A 21,454-nucleotide genomic window follows, 5' to 3' on the forward strand; every position below is an offset into this window, starting at 1 on the left:
AGCCACCCCCTTAAAGTGTTCGACTAGGTCTGAGTATCGGTCAAAATGGTCCGGTTTTGGCTCTTATCGATTATTAACCAATAATTTTCGGTTAAACGGTTTATTAACCGATATCGAACCAATACGAATTTTAACCGAAATTATCGGTTATAATGGTACACGGTTAAATGGTTCGGTTAATCCGGTTAACCGATTTAACCGTGGGCTTTATATTGATTTATTTTGTTTGGCCAAAAATGAGTTTTTTTTTTTTTTTTTACTTTTGAGAGCCCAAATACTTTTTGTTGGACTAAAATAACTTATTAAAAATGAGTTGTTTTAGGGCCCAAATACTTTTTGTTGGGACCCAAATATTTGTTTTTGGGCTAAAAATTGAAGTTTTTTTATATTGATCTACCACAACTTTTATTTTATTTTATTTTATTTTTATTTTATTTTTATTTTTTTTATATATATTATAAAATACATATTTCCAAAGCAAATGGACTAATTAACAATGCTAATTAGACTAACAAAACTAGTTAATGAAAAATGCTTTCACCAAAGGCAAAGAAATCTCATCCAATGCCATCACTAAAAAAAGTTCAAACTTACCCAAACTCAAATTAAGATAAGGTTACAGAGGTATATATATAATCCCAAAACTACGTCGTTTTGGCATCCCTACTTAACGGTTTATATCGGTTAAAAGGTTAACCGATATGAAATTTCTAACCGGACCGAACTGAACCGATAAGCATTCTGGTATAAAAATTTAACCGATAAGGATATCGGTATATCGGTTACGGTTAATATCGGTTTGGTCGAAACCGGTACATGGCCGGTAATCGGTAACCGGTTAATTTGCCCACCCCTTTGTTCGACCCTTAAGAAGATGGTTCGATCACCCCTTCAACCTCACCTCCCCCCCCCCCCCCCCCCCCCCCAAGTTTTCTTTCTCTCTTAATTTTTGTTAGACTTTTATTTTTTTTGGAAAAAACAATTAGTGTGGATCTATTATTATTATTATTATTATTTTTTCAAGAGTAATACTAGATACCATATTTTCTACAATACTTAAGAGGTAATCCCAATTCACCCTTGATATTATTTTTTTTAACAAAAATTGATCCAATTATTGGTAGAAACTGTCACGTTATCTCTCATTAGCTTTCCATTTTTAGCCCAATACCAAATACATTATCGAAATTGCATGAGATTCTTTTTTTTTTTTTGAAGAAATAACATTCATTCTCATATATCAATCAAAGAAAGAGCAGATTTCTCTTTCAAAATTACATCATAGATGTATTCTGGAGTTTCCTCCAACCAAATCTTATTCGTGAAAAATTGTTTGGCCACATTTGCTAGATTATGGGCCGCTACATTAGCATCTCTATGAACAAAACTACACTTCCATTCCCCAAACCATTGTAGGACTCTCTGTGAGTCTGTTGTTATATGACCAAAGCGAGACATATTAATCTCCGTATCATAGATCGCATTGGTCACTACTTGGGCATCTCCTCTAGTATTATCTTTTGTATCCCCAAGTCCATACAAAAACAAGCAGCAAAGTATGCACCCATTGCTTCGGCTGAGCTGGAATCGGGGGCACCTGCTCGCGTCAGACTTCGTGCTGCAGGAGTGTTGCCCATATGATCACGAACAATGATTCCAATACCCATTCTCTCCTTGCTCACATCTAAGCTAGCATCCCAATCTACTTTTATCCAACCTGCTTGTGGGGTAGTCCAGCATCGAGTTGTCTCCACCAACTCATTTGGTGGCACCATAGCTCAGAGTCGGTTTATGGTCTGAAACTCTTCCACGGCCACCCTTGTGTTACGAACTACAATGTTTGGATGAGTAAACGTACCTCCATGTACCACTTCATTTCTTCGAAATCATATTTGTCTAGCAATAGCAACAAAATTGGTTAAAGCCTCCTTTCCATGGTTGGTGAATATACCCTCAGCTACTTGAATGAACTTTAGGCCTTGTAAGGTGCTCTTCTGAAAACAGCGGTCACTCGCTCCCCAAATATCCCTTGCTACAGGACATCCCCACAAAACAAAGAGCCGTTTTTGCGAACTCAATTTCTAATGGTGCTGTGATTCCATCAAGAACTTCCACTGAGAACAAACTTCCTTCGAACACCCCGAGCCTTCCCTCCAAGACTCTCTCTCTCTCTCTATCCCATACATGCTGAAACTCTATGAGAAAAAGGTTTTCACCAAGATTTTGAACGAAAGAGTTCCTGTATGTCTCCATCCCCTTATCAAAGTTGACCTAATTAATAATCTCCTTGCTAACAATCCGATCAGCGACAAGTTTCTCGACGAGACAATCCTTTCCCGTCCTCACGATCCTCAACATCAAACTCTAGACCTTCCCCTTTAGACAGCGAGAGATTCTCCCATAATTTCGCTAAATCCTCCGCCATAGCACCGAACAAACAGAACCTCCATGACAAAAGAAAAACAAATCGGAATACCTCCACCATCCCAAGAGACTTGGAAACTTTTTTCTTCTCCTCTAGGTTTTTCTAGAGAGAAAACCCTTATCAAATATGGGCTTGTTTCAGTTGAGTAGCAAGAAATGCATGAGATTCAATCATTCAAATAACCGTTAAAAGCATGAGATCAAATTTCTTAATTATGTTTTTCCTCCATTTAAGAAAAATGCTATAAACCACATTTTTATCTCATAATACTAACATGTCAATCATAATTAATTTTAAGTTGATTGAGAATAAGTTAAATAACACGTCAACAATATAAAATAAAAATATAGTTTCTAACCTTGTTTAAGTAGAAAATTAGTAAACCCTCTTACCTTTTTTTCTAGAGCTAAAGCACTTAGATTAGATATTCTTAGCGGCTTCACCGAATCACTAAAGATCGGTCAAGTCATGAGAAAAGTGATTTGTTTTTTTGACAAAGACACAAGATGCTGTTTTAGAGACGACAAAAAATGATGCCAGTTCCTTTCGGGCTTCCATAGATTTACTGTGGAACAAAACTCTTCTAGAAGAAAGCTTCACTCCTCGTGCACCATGTTACCTTTCTTTGTCTGTCAGTCCGCAAAATAATTGATAGTAGACGCCCATACTCAAAAGATATGTCTGCCATTCATCTCTCTCCCATTTATTTCTTTTTCGAATCTAGCTACTGATACAATGATAAATTTAAAGAAAATATGATTAAAGCCGAATAAGGGATGAAGGAGAGATGCAAAGTTACTGTGTTTTCCAGGAATTTGGTATCACAGGATAATGACTGATGAATTTAATTTGAGGGGTATCCTTTATGCAAGTATGTGGAGGGAAAAAAAAAAATTATATTATGGCCCCATTCTATAATCGTGTGTCAAAATTAGAGACTTTGCGTTTTTCTCCAAAAAAAAAAAAAAAAATCCATTTTTTTAGTTTTTTGTTTTGTTTAATTTTTTCAATAATTTAATTTTTTTTTTCAAATGATTATTATAATTTTAGAGAGAAAAATGTAAAAGTGTCTAATTTGAGAGTCCAATGTCATTTTCTAGAGTTTGGAGGTGTAAATGAAAATATAATAAAAGTTTGGAGATCTTTAAAATAAATGGTCCACACCATAACAACAAATAAAATATAGAAATATAAAGGGTCTGTAGCCAAAGGGTAAGCATCTCCAACAGCAAATGATCCATAATAGTTAAATTTTACTATTATGAATTATTTATTTGTGTCGAGTGGAGTTGATACTTTAACATTTTTTTCTTATAGTGTGAATAATAAATAGCCTCTTTGGACTATTTACTGTTCACACTACAAAAGTTTTTTTTTTATTTTTTATTTTCTCTCTCGCTTTCTTTCTTCCACTCTATCTCCTGTGCTTTCTTTCTCACTCTCAACCATATAAAATTTTTCTTTTTATAAAAATAAAGAGTAAAATAGAGAATATGTTAGAATGTATATAAAAAATGAATACCTTAAATAGAAATTTATACTTTTTCAATAGATATTTTAAGTACTCATACTGAAAGTACTTCAAGGGGTAGCTGTTGCTCACTAAACCTCTTCCTTTAATTTGTGTGGTTCATCCACGAGGGGATAAAGACCACTTCCCTAAATTTGCTCTTTGTGACATTTTTTGTTTTTTTGTTTTTGCTTTCTTTCTGGACTGCTCCATGCGACATTGATTCAGCACTGCCACTCGTTACTGATCATGATATCCGCCAAGACAGGAAGATTCGCTTAAAGAATCTGAGGAATTATGGGTTACATATATTCAGCTCAACAGAAAAAATATAGTCAAGCCCAAGTTCTTCATTTCCAGCTAGCTTTCCTCGTTATCATCAATCATCATCTTTGTGAGTTATGGGTAGCGAAAATTCTCAGCTTCACATACTCTTCTTCCCTTTCATGGCCCCTGGCCACATGATACCAATGACGAACATGGCTAAGCTATTCGCAGCGCGTGGCGTGAAGGCAACCATTGTCACCACCCCTCTCAACGTGCCTTTCGTCTCCAGAACGATTGAAAGAATCGAAACTCACGGCAGCGCCACCGCCAAGGTTGATATCCAAACGATCAAGTTCCCGGTTGAAAAGGCCGGCCTGCCAGAAGGATGTGAGAACTCCACCTCGCTGACTTCCCACGAAATGGTGAAGATTTTCATGAAATCCCTTTCGATGCTTCAACAACCATTGGAGCAGCTACTCCATGACGCTGATTGCCTCGTTGCTGACATGTTCTTTCCATGGGCAACCGATGCTGCCGCTAAATTTGGTATCCCAAGGCTTGTTTTCAATGGACACAGTTTTTTCTCCACGACTGCTTGGGAGAGTGTGACGCGATATGAACCTCACAAGAAGGTTTTATATGATTCCGAACCTTTTCTCATTCCTAATTTTCCTGCAGAGATAAAGTTGACGAGCATGCAACTGCCGAGTTTGTTTGGGGAAGAGGTTGAAACTGACTTCACCAAGATGTTTAAAGATGCTGAAGAAGCAAACATGAGGAGCTATGGGCTTGTTGTAAACAGCTTCTATGAGCTGGAGCCGGCTTACGCAGATCATTACAGAAAGGTTTTGGGAAGGAAGGCATGGCACATAGGGCCGGTTTCAGTGTGCAACAAGCAGGAAGCTCAAGATAAAGCTCAGAGGGGGAACGAATCCTCTGTTGATGAACATGAATGCCTCAAGTGGCTTAATGCAAAGAAACCCAATTCAGTTATTTATATATGTTTTGGAAGTTTGATAAACTTCGATGACTCTCAACTTGTGGAGATTGCAATGGGTCTTGAGGCTTCTGGGCAGCAATTCATTTGGGTTGTGAAGAAAGAAAAGAATGGCAGTGGAGGAAAAGAGGAGTGGCTGCCTCAAGGATTTGAGAAGAGAATGGAAGGTAAAGGTCTAATTATAAGAGGTTGGGCACCCCAAGTTTTGATTCTTGATCATGAAGCAGTTGGAGGATTTGTGACTCATTGTGGGTGGAATTCAACGTTGGAAGGAGTCACTGCTGGGGTTCCCATGGTCACATGGCCCATGTTCGCTGAGCAGTTTTTCAATGAGAAGTTGGTGACTCAGGTACCATCGTTAAATTATCATTTATCCCAAAAGATTAAGTTTATAGGAATCGATGAATTTAATCATTTAGTTTATATCATAACAGGTACTGAAAATTGGAGTTGAAGTTGGTGCTCAACGATGGATTGATGTTATTGCTGAAGTGGTGGAAAATAGTATCAACAAGGAAGCAATGGAGAAGGCAGTGAAGCGAATTATGGTGGGCGAAGAAGCGGAGAAAATGAGAAGCCGAGCCAAGGCACTTGGAGATATGGCAAGAAGGGCTATGGAAGAAGAGGGTTCATCTTACTCTGATTTGAGTTCTTTGATTGAAGAATTAAAGGTATGGTGCCCTCGAGATGGAACCAAATGATGTTTGAATATAGGTTTCTATATATATTCGGTTTGATACAATTTCCTTGTCACTATAGAATATTTATCCTTGTGCTTGCTGGTTATTCAATCCTTATTTGGTAGATATTGTCCTAAGAATTTGGGGTTGTTATTCCAATTTAAAGTCTAACTATTTAAGTATTTAAATTGTTATCTTTTTTGTTTTGTTTTTTTTGTTTTTTTTTCCTCAAGTAAATCATGGGGTGAGGATTAAGGACTCGGATCTCCAACAATTTGTTGCTTGAATGGCTAACAATCTGGATCCCAACTACCCTTTCAACGAGTAATGTTAGAAGTCGTAATATTAGAAGTTACTCTTGTATCCCATAAAAAATGACGTGGTTTCTAAACTCATCATTGGCCGTACGATTGATTATTATTGAATTTTTATTAAATGTTGATTTTAAAAGTCACCCCATTAATTTTTATCAAATGGAGTGAACCATGTTGCCTTGTTTTGTCTGTCCGTCAGCAAAATAATTGATGGTAGAAGCCCATACTCAAAAGAGATGTCTGCCATTTGTTTCTTTTTCAAATCTACTGACTCTACAGGCTACTGATACAATGATAAATTTAAAGAAAATATAATTAAAGACGAATAAGGGATGAAGGAGAGATGAAAAAAAATAGGGGAAACTTCAGTTAAGCTCCATAAACTTTCACCTGATTTAACAAATTTCCCTCAAACTTTCAAATGTCTTACTTTGTACTCCTGAACTTTCAATTAGTCTCAATGTGTACCCCTCAGCCAAATTTTAAACGTTACATGACGTTTATACCCCTGACTTTTGTATAAAATTTCAACTTTACCCTTAATTTCAAAACGTTTTTTTATTTAAAAGAACGAAAATTATGGATATTTTGGTATTTTTAATGGCTAAAATTGATGGAGGGGTCCACATTGAGAACAATTGAAAGTTTAGGGGTCAAAATTGAGAGATTTGAAAGTTTAGGGATAGTTTGTCAAATCGCGTAAAAGTTCAAAGGATTAAAGTTAAGTTTTTCCAAAAAAAAATAATATTTTTGGGTAACTTCACTGAAGGTCCTTGAACTTCCATTCGATTTGACAATCCCCCCCCTAAAAAAAAAAAACTTCAAAATCTCTCAATTTAATCTCCTGAACTTTCAATTGCATTCAATTTGGACCCCTCCGCCAGATTTTAAACATCACCTGACGTTTATACCCCTGAATTTTTTTATAAAATTCCAACTCTACCCTTAATTCCAAAACTTTTTTATTAACAAAAAAAGAAAAGAAAGAAAATCAAGGATATTTTGGTATTTCTAAACCCAAAATTTTATGGAGGGGTTCAAATTAAGAACAATTGAAAGTTCAGGGGACTAAATTGAGAGATTTTGAAGTTTTTTTTTTTTTTTTTTTTGGTTGTTAAATCGAATAGAAGTTCAAGGGCCTTCCGTAAAGTTACCCCAAAATATTATTTTTTTGGAAAAACTTAACTTTAATCCCCTAAACTTTCACGCGATTTGACAAACCCTCCCTAAACTTTTTTGGTATTTCTTGTTATCAGCTTCTTCCATAATTTACAAGCATTGGTTTCATCGGAAATATGATGGTAGACTTTGTCATCCACCCATTGCTGAATGAGACCAACTACTTGTAAATTTAATTTCTTCCACTCTGCATCTGAAGTCTCCTTTGGCTTGGCTGTGTCACCTTCAATTGGAACATACATATCTTTATAGTAAAGAATGTCCAACATCTTGCCTTTCCAAAGCAGCCAATTGCTGTCATTCATGCTTATCATTTTGCTGCTTGTACCTTTCATTAAAATTGCACAACAATCTTCAAATAAAAACGTCGGTGAATGGTACCGTATTACTGTCAACCTGGCTCTGATACCACTTGTTAGGGATGGACACACCCTTGAATCAATGAATGTGCAAATTCCACAGAATAATAATGGAATGATAAATGAAAGATATCAACACACAGTATTTACGTGGTTCGGCAGTGGGCCTACATCCAATGGACTAACTCCAATCAATCCACTATAAACAACTTGTTACAGTGGTGTTTACTCAAGTTATGCAAAACTTGAGTTAATACAGGAGTAAGATAATATAGAGAGAAACAACCTCTGTTGAAACTAATATACACTCTCAGTGGTGTATTAAAACACTCTTTTCTTAACTCTCTCTGAAGTATACCTGAAGCTCTCTTCTCTTGGCTTCTCTTCTCGTGTGTTGTTGTTAATCATCATCAATCATCATATTTGAGGCATAAGACCCCTTGGCTATTTATACCCAAAGTTAGAACCATCTAGATGATGAACTTGGCCCTCAAGTTAGAACTATCTAGATAAATGAACTTGGCCTCCAAGTGAGAACCATTTAGATAATGAAGACAAATTGAGAACCTTCTAGATGGTTAGAGAACTCTCTAGATAAATCTTTGTAGATAACCTTCTATATAGATGGAGAACCATCTAGATAAATCTTTGAAGATAACCTTCTAGATGGATGGAGAACCATCTAGATAAATCTTTGTATGACTTGCCCTATTTTGTTTAATCAAAATCTTATCTTAAGGAGGGAAAAACCTTGTTGGCAGCCTACAAAACTTCCTTCGAACACCCACAACCTTCCCTCCAAGACTCTCTCTCTCTCTCTCTCGATCCCATATATGCTCAAACTCTATGAGAAAAAGGTTTTCCCCCAAGATTTTGAACAAAAGAGTTCATGTATGTCTCTATCCCCTTATCAGAGTTGACCTAATAATCTCCTTGCTAACAATCCGATCAGCGACAAGTTTCACGACGAGACAATCATTTCCCCTCCTCACGATCCCAATCAAATCTTGATCCTCAACATCAAACTCCAGACCTTCCCCTTTAGACAACGAGAGATTCTCCCATAATTTCGCTAAATCCTCTGCCATGGCACCGAAAAAACTGAACCACCACGACAAAAGAAAAACAAATCGGAATACCTCCACCGTCCCAAGAGACTTGGAAACTTTTTTCTTCTCCTCTAGGTTTTTCAAGAGAGAAAACCCTTATCATATATGGCCGGGTTGTTTCAGTTGATCGAGTAGCAAGAAATGCATGAGATTCCACTTTCAAGTTTAAGAAAATCCTTATTAACGGTTATTTGAATCTCATGACTTGACCAAATCACATCGGTCAAGTCATGACAAAAGTGATTTTTTTTTTTTTTTTTTGACAAAGACAGAAGATGCTGTTTTAGAGACGACAAAAAATTATGCCAGTCGGCAAAATAATTGATGGTAGACGCCCATAATCAAAAGAGATATCTGCCATTCATCTCTCTCCCATTTATTTCTTTGTCAAATCTATCGACTTTACAGGCTACTGATACAATGATAAATTTAAAGAAAATATGATTAAAGCCGAATAAGGGATGAAGGAGAGACGCAAAGTTACTGTGTTTTCCAGGAATTTGGTATCACAGCATAATGACTGGTGAATTTAATTTGAGGGGTATCCTTTATGCAAGTATGTGGAGGAAAGAAAAAAAAAAGGGTGATATTATGGCCCCATTCTATAATCGTGTGTAAATTAGACACTTAGCGTTTTTTTCAAAAAAAAAAAAACCATTTTTTAAGTATTTTGTTTTGTTTAATTTTTTCAATAATTTAGTTTTTTTTTTTTTTCTTCAAATGATTATTATTATTTTTTTAAAATTTAAGAGTATTTTAGAGAGAAAAATGTAGAAGTGTCTAATTTGAGAGTCCAATGTCATTTTTCAAAGTTTGGAGGTGAAAATGAAAATATAATAAAAGTTTGGAGATCTTTAAAATAAATGGCCCACACCATAACAACAAATAACATATAGAAATATAAAGGGTAGGTAGCCAAAGGGTAAGCATCTCCAACTGAATAAGCAAATGATCCATAATAGTTAAATTTAACTATTATGAATTATTTTTTGTGTCGAATGGAGTTAATACTTTAACATTTTTCTCTTATAGTGTGAATAATAAATAGGCTCTTTTGTCTATTTACTGTTCACACTACAAAAGTTTTTTTATTATTATTTTCTCTCTCCTTTTCTTTCTTTCACTCTATCTCCCGTTCTTTTTTTTTTTACTCTCACCCATATAAAAAAAATATATTTTTTAAAAATAAAGAGTAAAATAGAAAATATGTTAAAGTGTATATAAAAAATGAATACCTTATATAGAAATTTATACTTTTTCTGTAGCTATTTTAACTACTCATACCAAAAGTACTTCAAGGGTAGCTATTGCTCACTAAACCTCTTCGTCTGTGTGGTTCATACACACACGAGGGGGCAATTCAGCCACTCCTAAACCGATCAATGAGAGCGACCCAACCATCCCCTACTTTTACGAACAAGGAATGAACTGGAGAGGATCCAGTTGATAACTAGGATCTCTCCTTAAAGATCCTAAGGCCATCAACCCGCCATGTGGCGCAGTAAAAAAATAATATTATTTTATTATTTTACTTTTAAAAATAAATAAAAAAACAAAATAATTAAAAATTAAAAACAAATATAAAAAAAAAAAAAGAAGGGTGGCGCCACCCCCATGCCCCAAAATGTGGTGGCTGGCCACCCCCTGTGGCCAACATGGGGTGGCCAGCCACCCTTCTTTTTTTCTTTTTTTTTTTCATATTTGTTTTTAATTTTTAATTATTTTATTTTTTATTTATTTTTAAAAGTAAAATAATATTATTTTTTTTACTGTGCCACGTGGTAGGTTGATGGCCTTAGGATCTCGAGAGATCCTAAGCCATCAAATGAATTGGAGAGGATCTTATCCTACTTTTACAACCCTAGCACCTTCGGCCACTCCTTTTATTTCTTGTTTTTATTTGATGTCATGAGCAAGGCAAAGAACGGTTCAAATAAAATGTGGTATTAAATTATTTATCCGAGTCCCAAGAAGCAAGTGCAAATTTTCCTTTGCTTCGTCTTCTTCAGCAACTCATTCTCTGAGAAGATCAATATGGATAACGGGAACCGTCAGCTACACATTTTCTTCTTACCCTTTATGGCTCAAGGCCACATAATCCCAACTATAGACATGGCCAAACTGTTTGCTTCGAAGCAAGGTATAAAAGCAACCATAATTACCACTCCTCTCAACGCGCCGCTCTTCGCCAAAACAATTCAAAGAAGCCAAAATCTGGGTGTCGAAATTGGAGTTGTTGTTATCAAATTCCCTTGTACGGAGGCTGGATTGCCTGAAGGATGTGAGAGCTTCAACGTGATGGTTTAAAGGGTGATCACACCATAACTAGTGTGGTCATTCCCATAGCCAATCACAACCTTCCATGGAGGTTATGATAGAGTGACAAGTTGTGACTCTTGATGAAGAGTCATATTCAAACTCTATAAATAGAGTTTGATAATGAGATGAACGTACGTTATTATTCATTCTCTCATTTTTCACGTTGCTCTTGTCCTCCATTGGATATCCACCCTAACGGGAGATTCCTACAACATAGATCATACGTTCAACAAATTTCTACAGTGGTATCAGAGCGTTAAGGTTATGGAAGACAAAGAAGAAAAACAAGATTCTGATGAAGAAAATAGAGAATACATGAGGGAAATTCTGCAAACCATCAACAGACAAAGTCTGGGATTGGCATCTTCTGTGGCATTTTACAATTTACATTTGATCATTTCGAACCCACATGAAGAATTACTCAAAGTTACTGTTGGTGGATCAAAATTTACAGGAGATTTTGAAACTTTGAAGAAATGCTATTTACTGGAACAACAATACTGGAAGGAATTCTTTGCAACTCCATTTGATGCATCTCCTTCGGTGGATCTTCAAAGCCAAAATTCTCCTCCTCCCGGTTTTGACGTCGTTGGTGAATCATCCCCAACCAAAGGTGCGGTTTCTGGTTCTTCTTGGAAAGAAAATAATTTTTGGGAAGAAAATAATTCTAGGGTTGATGAAATTAAAAATTCTGATTTTTTAGAAAATAATTCTGTAATTTTTTCTGAAAAAAAATCGCTGTTTTGGGAGTTTTTCTGGAGATAAAACCACTGTTGATCAAAACTACACCGTTTTGATCAACAGTGAAAGGGCCAAGGACCCCCCTGTGCCAGGCATCTCAAACGGCGCCGTTCCATTTAATTGGAACGACGCCGTTCAAGCGTCTGACCCAGGGGCGCGCATTACAGCCCCCCGGAACGACGCCGTTTCGGCGTCTCCAGAGGGGCGCGCCCCATCATCTCCAAACGACGTCGTTCCCCTTCAAAGGAACGACGCCGTTTCGTTCTCAGCAGAGAACGTTTATAGTCCCATTCGGGATGACGTCGTTTCATACCGAAACGACGCCAAAATTCGAACTCTCGAACAGGCGCGTAAAAAACGACACGACGTTGTTTTGGATAAATCCAAAAACGACACCGTTTCGGATTCTCAAAACCCGACCCAAGAAGTGACCCGAACCGGGCCCAAGTGGAAGCATACGGCCCGAAAATCTGTACTGAGAGCCCAAGCCCAAGCAAAAAGGGCCCAAGCCCAATCGGATCAAGCCCATTTTCAGCCCAATCCAACCGGGTCAGAACCGACCCGAGACCCGATTTGCAATCAGGAGCCCCGATTTGACCCAGAGGTCCGATCCGACCCGGAGCGCCGATCCAGCCCGCGTTTTCAACCCGCAGTTCAACCCGCCACGCGCCAGACCTGTGCAGCGCGTGGCAGGCGCGTGGCACACCCGAAGACCCGGCCCGCCCAATTCCGGTTGGATCCGACCCGGTTCTGCTCAACAGTATCGAAAATTCCACCATTTTCGACCTCCAGGGTTTTCAAATTATAATTCCCAAAAATATAATTGGGAAAGGGGTGAGTCTTCTCATCAAGGTCAGAGGCAATCTAATCGGAGGTTTTTTCGTCCGTGTTGGCTGTCACCTACAGAGCATAAGGAAGTGGAGTTCACAGTACCAGATTTAGCTCAATCCGAGATTTCAAGTGATAGACTCTTGAGGGGTCCACGTCCTTTGAGGATCATAAGGACAGTTGAGCAAAGTCCAAGGGATTTGTGGCCAATGGGCAATAATCGATACACACTTCCACCAAGAGGTGACCAGTTCATACCGGTAGTTCCAAACCGTCCGTATTACAGGGCTTGCATGAATGATTATCAGGCAAGGCTGACCTATCCTAGAGACGACTGATCTAAAAATAAAAATAAATAAACTTATCTATTTTTATTTGTTTATCGATTTGTAATAACGTAGAAGTACATTTTTAATTTTTCTGTTGGTGTGTATGTATGTAATATCTGATACATTACAGTTATAGTAAACAAATATTAGTATTTATATTAAGTTTATCGTATCCACATTATAAAATGGCTATTAAAAGCGGTATAGATTCCTCAAAGGTCGAAAGCCTTAATGGAATCAATTTTAGAATGTGGAAACGACATATCTCTTATGTACTGACGCATGAGAGAACTTTACACACTCTCACATCAAAAAGACCTGAAGTAGAAGATGAGAAAAATGATGATGCTGTCAAGAAAAAGGAAAAATGGATGGAAGATGACCTAATGGCAAAGGCCACTCTCCTCCATAGCATGAAAGATAATATCATCCCACTCTTTGAAGGATACGAGACTGCTAAGGAAATAATGGAAGCATTAGAGGAAAAGTATGGCCCTAGGTCTGATACTCACATACAACTATTATTAGATAAATATAATAGTGCACGTATGAGTGAGGATGACTATGTGGGCGATTTTGTAAACCAAATGGAACTCATTGCAAAGGAACTTGCATCTGTCGGACATCCAATATCCGACAAAATGCAAGTAACCACAATACTTAATGGTCTTCCTCTATCTTGGGAACATGTGGTAACATCACTAACCCATAGTGGAAAAGAAATATCTATAATTTCCTTACCAGTTTTGCTTGTATTAGAAGAAGAAAGGATGAAAAGAAGAAGGAGAGAAGGACAATCCAGCAACCTCATGATGGCTCAAATCAATACTCAGACTTCACGTGCTCCAGCATACAAAGGCAAGCCAAGAAAGTTCAAAAAGAAATGGAAAGGTAAGCCGAAAGGTAAAAATAAAATCAAAGGAGCATGTTACAAATGTGGAAAAATGGGGCATTTCAAGGCAAATTGTCCAAAGAACAACGGTGACAAGAAACAGAAAGAAATAGCAATGACCATTACTGAAGTGATGATGGCAGAACCGACTTCAAATTCTTGGTGGATAGACTCGGCAGCAACAAGACATATTACAAGAGACCGAGAATTCTTCATAGATTTCAAAGAGAAAAAGGTCGGAGAACACAGAGTGTACATGGGCAACAATACTTACAGTGATGTGCTAGGCGAAGGAAAATGTAAGATTTCTGTTAAAGGGTCTTCCGTTGTTTTACATAATGTTTTATATGTGCCAAATATCCGGAGAAATCTAATATATGTTCCCGTATTAGATAGCAAAGGATATGGGATTAAATTTAAATCTGGGAAGGTCTATATTTGTAAGGGAAAATTATCTGTTAAAGGTGTAAAGATAGACAATATGTATTTACTCAAGGATGATAATAAAAATCCAATTTCACAGTATTCATATATGTCTGAAGATAGTTCTTTCTTATGGCATTTAAGATTAGGCCACATTAACAAAAATAAAATGAAAAGAATGAGTAAGAGTGGATTACTACCTAGAATTAATTCTGAAGATTTTAATATATGTGAATCATGTATTAAGGGAAAAATGATTAGTAAATCTTTTTCAAAACACTGGAAATCATCAGAATTATTAGAAGTAATTCATTCTGACATATGTGGTCCTTTAAGAACTAAAACACATAGAGGAATGGAATACTTTATTACCTTTACAGATGATTATTCAAGATATGGACATATCTACCTTATCAAACATAAATCTGAAGCAATTGAAAAATTTAAAGAATATAAATTAGAGGTAGAAAAACAATTAGGAAGGTTCATAAAAAACTTGAATAATGATAGTGGAGGTGAATATGAAGCCATGGATTCCTTCTGCAGAGAAAGTGGAATAAGACATTTATATACAATGCCTTATAAGCCTCAACAAAATGGGATTGCAGAAAGAAGGAATAGAACTTTAATGGATATGACAAGATCCATGATGGCATATGCTGAGTTATCCACTCATTTTTGGGGTGAGGCTTTATCCACTGCAGCATATATTTTTAATAGAATAAAAACCAAATCAAAACCTCTTACCCCTTATGAATATTGGACAGGAATAAAACCAGATTTTTACAACCTCAAAGTGTGGGGATGTAAGGCACATGTACTTATTCCAAAACCCTTAAGGGATAAGTTAGAAAGTAAAACATGGGAATGCAGATTTATAGGATATATAGAAAACGGTAGTGGATATAGATTCTACCATCCAGATAAGGGATTAATAGAAAGCAGGGATGCTGCATTCCTAGAAAACACCAATCAAATTACTCCCATGGATGAAATAAGACTTCTACAAGAAGAAGATTCTGAATGTCAAACACCACAAGTTACTTTGAAAGAAAAAGAACATAACACAGACATTCAGAATAGTGGGAGCAAGAGAAAATCCAAAGATCCACCTAAATTGGATTTAGATGATCAAAACAGTGAGAGTAAAAGACAAAGACGGCCATCAACCACACTCAAGGATCATTATGTGCTAAGTACAGATGATATAAATTTGCAAGAAGATCCAGCAAATTTTAAAGAAGCTGTAAATAGTCATGATGCTGAAAAATGGATTAAAGCTATGGAAGAAGAGCTTGAATCAATTCAGAAAAATGATGTGTGGGAACTCACGGAATTGCCAAGCCAAAGAAAAGCAATTGGATGCAAGTGGGTTCTAAGAAAGAAGTTCAAAGCTGATGGAAGTCTTGAAAAATATAAAGCTAGATTGGTGGCTAAAGGGTTTACTCAGCAACCTGGTGTAGACTTCGTTGACACATACTCACCTGTGGCAAAATTCGCTTCAGTGAGGATTATCATGTCCATTGTAGCATTAATGGATTTGGAATTACATCAGTTAGATGTTAAGACAGCCTTTCTCAATGGAGAATTGAAAGAAGAAATTTACATGCAACAACCTGAAGGATTTTAGGACACTGGACATGAAGAGAAAGTCTACAAATTAAAAAGGTCATTATATGGACTTAAACAATCTTCGAGGCAATGGTCTTTGAAGTTCCATCAAGCAATACTAGAAATTGGTTTCGAGGTAAGTCCACTAGATCACTGTGTTTACATATGTAATGAAAATAATAAATTAACTATATTATCATTATATGTAGACGATATATTGCTAACAGGTAACTGTCCAGATATGATAAATAAAACAAAATCCTTTTTGTCATCCAAATTTGAAATGAAAGATATGGGTACTGCTACCTATGTCTTAGGAATAAAAATTTCTAGAAATAGAAATTTAAAATTATTATATTTGGATCAAGAAAAATATCTGGAAAAGATACTTAAGAGGTTTAATATGAATGAATGTAAACCTCTAAAAACACCTATTTCAAGAGGTCAGTACTTGAATAAATCAATGTGTCCTCAAAATGAGACAGAGATTCAAGAAATGGAATCTATCCCCTATGCCCAAGCTGTGGGCAGTCTCATGTATGCAATGACAACTACAAGACCTGATATTTGTTATGCGGTAGGATTAGTAAGCAGATATCAATCTAATCCAGGGAAGACACATTGGCAAGCAGTAAAACGTATATTTAGATATTTACAAGGCACTAAAAACATGGGCTTATGTTTTGGTATAAGTGATCTAGAAATTAAAGGATTCACAGATGCAGATTTTGCTGGGGACGCTGATGATAGAAAATCAACAAGTGGATATGTGTTCTTGTTTGGTGGAACAGCTATTTCTTGGTTAAGCAAGAAACAAAATTGTGTTGCAAAATCCACTATGGAAGCTGAATATATATCATGCAGCACAGCAATAAGTAATGCAGTGTGGATTAGACGCTTTGTAGAAAGTTTAAATTTAGGTTTAAACAGTAAGCCAGTCAATATGTTTTGTGATAACAAGTCTGCTATCTCTTTAATAAAAAGTGGAGCACAAAGCTCCAAAGGCAAACATATTGATGTAAATTATCACTATATTCAAGATATAGTGGAAAGAGGGGAAATTAAAATTGAATATATACCCTCAACAGAGATGGTAGCCGATCCTATGACCAAAGGATTGTCTTTGAAAAAATTCAAAGAGCATGTAGCTACAATGGGATTAAGAAACACCTAGGTGGTAGCTACATATATGTTTAAGCACAAGCGGAAGGATTCAGGGACGCCTGAATGAACGATTTTGTGCAAATCTGTTTCTAAAAGGGGGATAATTGGTCAGGTAATAGACAGAAAACACTTAAGAAATAATATTACAACTTTCATAAATGTAAGGTTCACCGAGAGACATTATGTTACAAGTTGGTAATATATATATATGATCTTATAGTGTAAAAGACACTGATAAAAGGTATCAAGGAAACACTTGATTAAAAATATCAGTGCAGGTCAACACATAGTTTTGTGTATGGCTGAAATCGTCAATTGTGGAATAGGTGTGAACCGGTGTTCCTTACCACAGAGAATTGATGTCATTCGTTTAGTTAAAAACGAAATGAAGTCACCTTAATATATTAGCAGTATGAAAAATATATGGAAAAAGGTGCGATTAGATAAGATGACAAAATTGTATACACATTGTAAAATGTCATAATCTAATGCCGATCTGTAAATTAAACAGATGAGAGTTGACATGAATAAAAATTACATTTGGTACCAAGGTGATAATGTTCAACTAGATTACATAATGTTAAAGTGTGATCAAGTGGGAGATGATGGTTTAAAGGGTGATCACACCATAACTAGTGTGGTCATTCCCATAGCCAATCACAACCTTCCATGGAGGTTATGATAGAGTGACAAGTTCTGACTCTTGATGAAGAGTCATATTCAAACTCTATAAATAGAGTTTGATAATGAGATGAACGTACGTTATTATTCATTCTCTCATTTTCACGTTGCTCTTGTCCTCCATTGGATATCCACCCTAACGGGAGATTCCTACAACATAGATCATACGTTCAACAAATTTCTACACAACGTGGCTATTTCGCATGGACTGGTACCGGATTTCTTCAAAGCAACCGCCATGCTTGAGCCACAGATTCAGCAGCTTTTACAAGAACATGCTCCTGATTGCCTTGTCGCCGACATGTTCTTCCCGTGGGCTACAGACGCCGCTACTAAATTTGGTATTCCAAGGATTGTTTTCCAAGCGACCGGTTTCTTCCCCGTATGTGCTTTAGAGTGCCTCAGACTATACGAGCCTTACAAGAACGTGTCATCAGATTCAGAACCATTTTCCATTCCTAATTTGCCGAACGAGATCAAGTTGACAAGAGAGCAGCTGTCGGATGACTTCAAAGAAAATGTTGAAAGTACAGAATTTGGAAAGCTTTTTAAAGGAGTTAGAGAATCAGAGGCTAGGAGCTATGGTGTTGTTGTTAACAGCTTTTACGAGCTTGAACAGGACTATGCAGATTACTACAGGAAGGTTATGGGAAGGAAGGCGTGGCATATAGGCCCCCTTTCAGTGTGGAACAAAGATACTGAAGATAAAGCACAGAGAGGGAAGGAAAACTCTTTAGATGAACATGGGTACTGTTTAAAGTGGCTTGATTCGAAGAAACCTCATTCGGTTGTTTATGTTTGTTTTGGAAGTGTTGCAGCCTTCAATGACTCTCAGCTGATGCAGATTGCAATGGGTCCTGAGGCTTCTGGACAGCAATTCATTTGGGTTGTGAAAAAAGAAAAGAGTTATGGAGAAGAAGAAGAAGAAGAAGAAGAAGAGTGGCTGCCTGAAGGGTTTGAGAAGAGAATGGAAGGCAAGGGAGTAATCATAAGAGGTTGGGCGCCCCAAGTGTTGATTCTTGGCCATGAAGCAATTGGAGGGTTTGTGACTCATTGTGGGTGGAATTCCATATTGGAAGGGGTGGCTGCAGGAGTGCCCATGGTTACATGGCCGGTGTCTGCTGAGCAGTTTTACAATGAGAAGTTGGTAACTGAGGTGCTTAAAATTGGGACCAGTGTTGGTGTCCGACGATGGGTTTTTGTGGAAGGGGACAACATTAAAAGGGATGGAATAGTGAAGGCAATGAGTCGGATAATGGTTGGGGAAGAAGCAGAGGAAATGAGAAGCAGAGCAAAGGTGCTTGGGGAGCTGGCAAATAAGGCAGTTGAAGATGGCGGATCGTCTTGCTTGGATTTGAATGCTGTAATTGAAGATCTCATGGCGATTGGTTCTTGATACTTGGAAGAAAAAATATGCTTGTTTGGTAGAATCCCGTCTGATGCAAAGTTACTGTGTTTTTCAAGAATTTGGTATCATAGGATAATGACTCTGATGAATTTAATTTGCAGGGAAATTTCCATTTTACGTGTAATGACATGTGCTTTTCTGTCAAAATGTCAAGTGGTACAATACTTACCTCTGCAGTGTGAGCCTGTTAAGGGGAGTTGAGATCTTAGTATGATTATAAGATTGAAAGACAAGGTCAAAAACAAATTAAACCAATTTGAAAATTAACTGTTTTATTTCAATTAAATATTTCACGTGTAAGAAAACTTCTTGGATAATCTTCTTAATACACACTATCCTTGAAATCTTTGAAATGATTCATTATTAGTCTCTAATCTTAAACTAAGTCTTAAACCCTAAACTATTCAAAATAAGTATTTTGTCTGAGCATAGAACAATTAATAGGGCATCAATTGTTCACTGTCGATGAAAAAATACCCTCCAAAAATTATTAACAGCGCGAAGAGTCTCCCGGTGAAAAGAAAAGGAAAACATCTCATGATTGATGTGTTCTCGAGGGTAAGGGATCACTCCATTTGCCTCGAATTTACCTCTATGCATGTTAGTACAATACAATCTTCTTCCTCATCATTATAAATTTTAAAAATAACAAAAAAACAAAAACTAGAACTAAAACTAAAACAAAAAATACCTCTTCTTAGCTTTTGTCCAAGGAATAAAGGACTGGAAAATTATTGACTCCAAAAGAGTCGATAAAACGCCCATCCCTCGGAAAGAAATTTTTGTTTCTTGTAACCCATCTTTGTTTAGTGTAATGAGGTATTTAAAAAAAAAAAAAAACAAGGCAGTCGGATAAAGACCACTTCCCTAAATTTGCTCCATGTGACATTTTTTGTTCTTTTGTTTTTGCTTTCTTTCTGGACTGCTCCATGCGACATTGATTCAGCACTGCCACTCGTTACTGATCATGATATCCGCCAAGACAGGAAGATTCCCTTAAAGAATCTGAGGAATTATGGGTTACATATATTCAGCTCAACAGAAAAAATATAGGCAAGCCCAAGTTCTTCATTTCCAGCTAGCTTTCCTCGTTATCATCAATCATCGTCTTTGTGAGTGATGGGTAGCGAAAATTCTCAGCTTCACATACTCTTCTTCCCTTTCATGGCCCCTGGCCACATGATACCAATGACGAACATGGCTAAGCTATTCGCAGCGCGTGGCATGAAGGCAACCATTGTCACCAACCCTCTCAACGTGCCTTTCGTCTCCAGAACGATTGATAGAATCGAAACTCATGGCAGCGCCACAGCCAAGGTTGATATAAATAAACTCATGTTCATCAGACTTAGGCTTATATAAATTGATATTATTTACGCTCGGTTATCAGGCTCGGTTAGCCGAGTCTGAGACAAATACCGAGTGTTATCCTCAGGAATAATAAACATACATGAATAAATATCCTATTTGATGTTCTCCGATATATTGTTGACATGTGGACCCTCGGTAAAAGTCCACAGTGTCAGATGAACATGAACAATTCGATGCCTATAAAAGGGGGGTCACCTTTTACTATTTCGGTAACTTCTTTTTACTCTCCAAAACTGAATACTTTGCATATCTTTTCTCTGATCCATAGTTTCCAAGTTCAATTTTCTCTTAAACACTGTGACTAATTTAGGCATCGGAGCTTTCTCTGGCCGGACAACGCCGGCAGCTTTGATCCCTTTTTCTTTGTCTTCCATACTCAGTTTAACCTTCGGTTGATTCCTTGGCTATACAGAACCCCTCCATGTCACCATTCGGAAAACTGCTCAAACAGTTTGGCGCCGTCTGTGAGAACAATTTTTATCGGTTCTTACTAATCTCATATATTCCGATATGGTGAACACACCCCCACACCCCAGCACATCTCCACATCTTATCCCAATCATCCAACCAGATGTACCCGGAACCTCACACGATCCAAATCCACAAACAGCCATCATGGTAGATTTCATAAAGCGAGTAGCCGAATCTGTTGAGACTATGAGAAAGCAGAATGAAGAGATCGTCTCTAGGCTGCATCCTAGAGAAGATTCGACACAAAAGAGAAGACGAGAGGAGTCCTTTAGGGATCCACCACCATCAGTTCGGCATCAATCAACCCAACAAGACGTTGGAAGTTCAATACGAGGAAATCCTCATACTATTCAGACCAAAGCAAACACTCACCGAC

At 37.1% G+C, this 21,454-nt stretch overlaps 2 protein-coding genes across 3 annotated transcripts; both read left to right on the plus strand.

The window, feature by feature from the left end:
* The first annotated feature begins 4,154 nt into the window (after positions 1-4,154).
* On the plus strand, positions 4,155-5,998 carry LOC132178958 (scopoletin glucosyltransferase-like). 2 transcript variants are annotated; one of them, XM_059591544.2, is made up of 3 exons: positions 4,155-4,748; positions 4,881-5,548; positions 5,634-5,998. In XM_059591544.2, exons 1-3 carry the CDS (start codon positions 4,337-4,339, stop codon positions 5,898-5,900), a joined length of 1,347 nt encoding a protein of 448 aa, XP_059447527.2. In that variant the 5' UTR covers positions 4,155-4,336; the 3' UTR covers positions 5,901-5,998. The 2 variants fall into 2 exon arrangements, with proteins under 2 accessions (XP_059447527.2, XP_088371434.1); XM_088515308.1 differs by having other exon boundaries at positions 4,155-5,548.
* A 4,732-nt stretch (positions 5,999-10,730) lies between these two features.
* LOC132179252 (scopoletin glucosyltransferase) lies at positions 10,731-19,473 on the plus strand. Its single transcript, XM_059591933.2, has 2 exons — positions 10,731-11,131; positions 18,015-19,473. Exons 1-2 carry the CDS (start codon positions 10,875-10,877, stop codon positions 19,222-19,224), a joined length of 1,467 nt encoding a protein of 488 aa, XP_059447916.2. The 5' UTR covers positions 10,731-10,874; the 3' UTR covers positions 19,225-19,473.
* Positions 19,474-21,454: the final 1,981 nt, after the last annotated feature.

Source organism: Corylus avellana, chromosome 4, assembly GCF_965113065.1.
Source record: "Corylus avellana chromosome 4, dhCorAvel1.hap1.2, whole genome shotgun sequence".
Taxonomy (NCBI): domain Eukaryota; kingdom Viridiplantae; phylum Streptophyta; class Magnoliopsida; order Fagales; family Betulaceae; genus Corylus; species Corylus avellana.

Excerpts from the sequence above, each read along its gene's own strand:
- LOC132178958 (XM_088515308.1), top strand. The coding sequence starts at position 4,337 with ATGGGTAGCGAAAATTCTCAGCTTCACATACTCTTCTTCCCTTTCATG. Across the intron at positions 5,549-5,633 it reads ATGAGAAGTTGGTGACTCAG|GTACTGAAAATTGGAGTTGA; the intron begins GTACCATCGTTA and ends ATATCATAACAG.
- LOC132179252 (XM_059591933.2), top strand. The coding sequence starts at position 10,875 with ATGGATAACGGGAACCGTCAGCTACACATTTTCTTCTTACCCTTTATG. Across the intron at positions 11,132-18,014 it reads CCTGAAGGATGTGAGAGCTT|CAACGTGGCTATTTCGCATG; the intron begins CAACGTGATGGT and ends CAAATTTCTACA.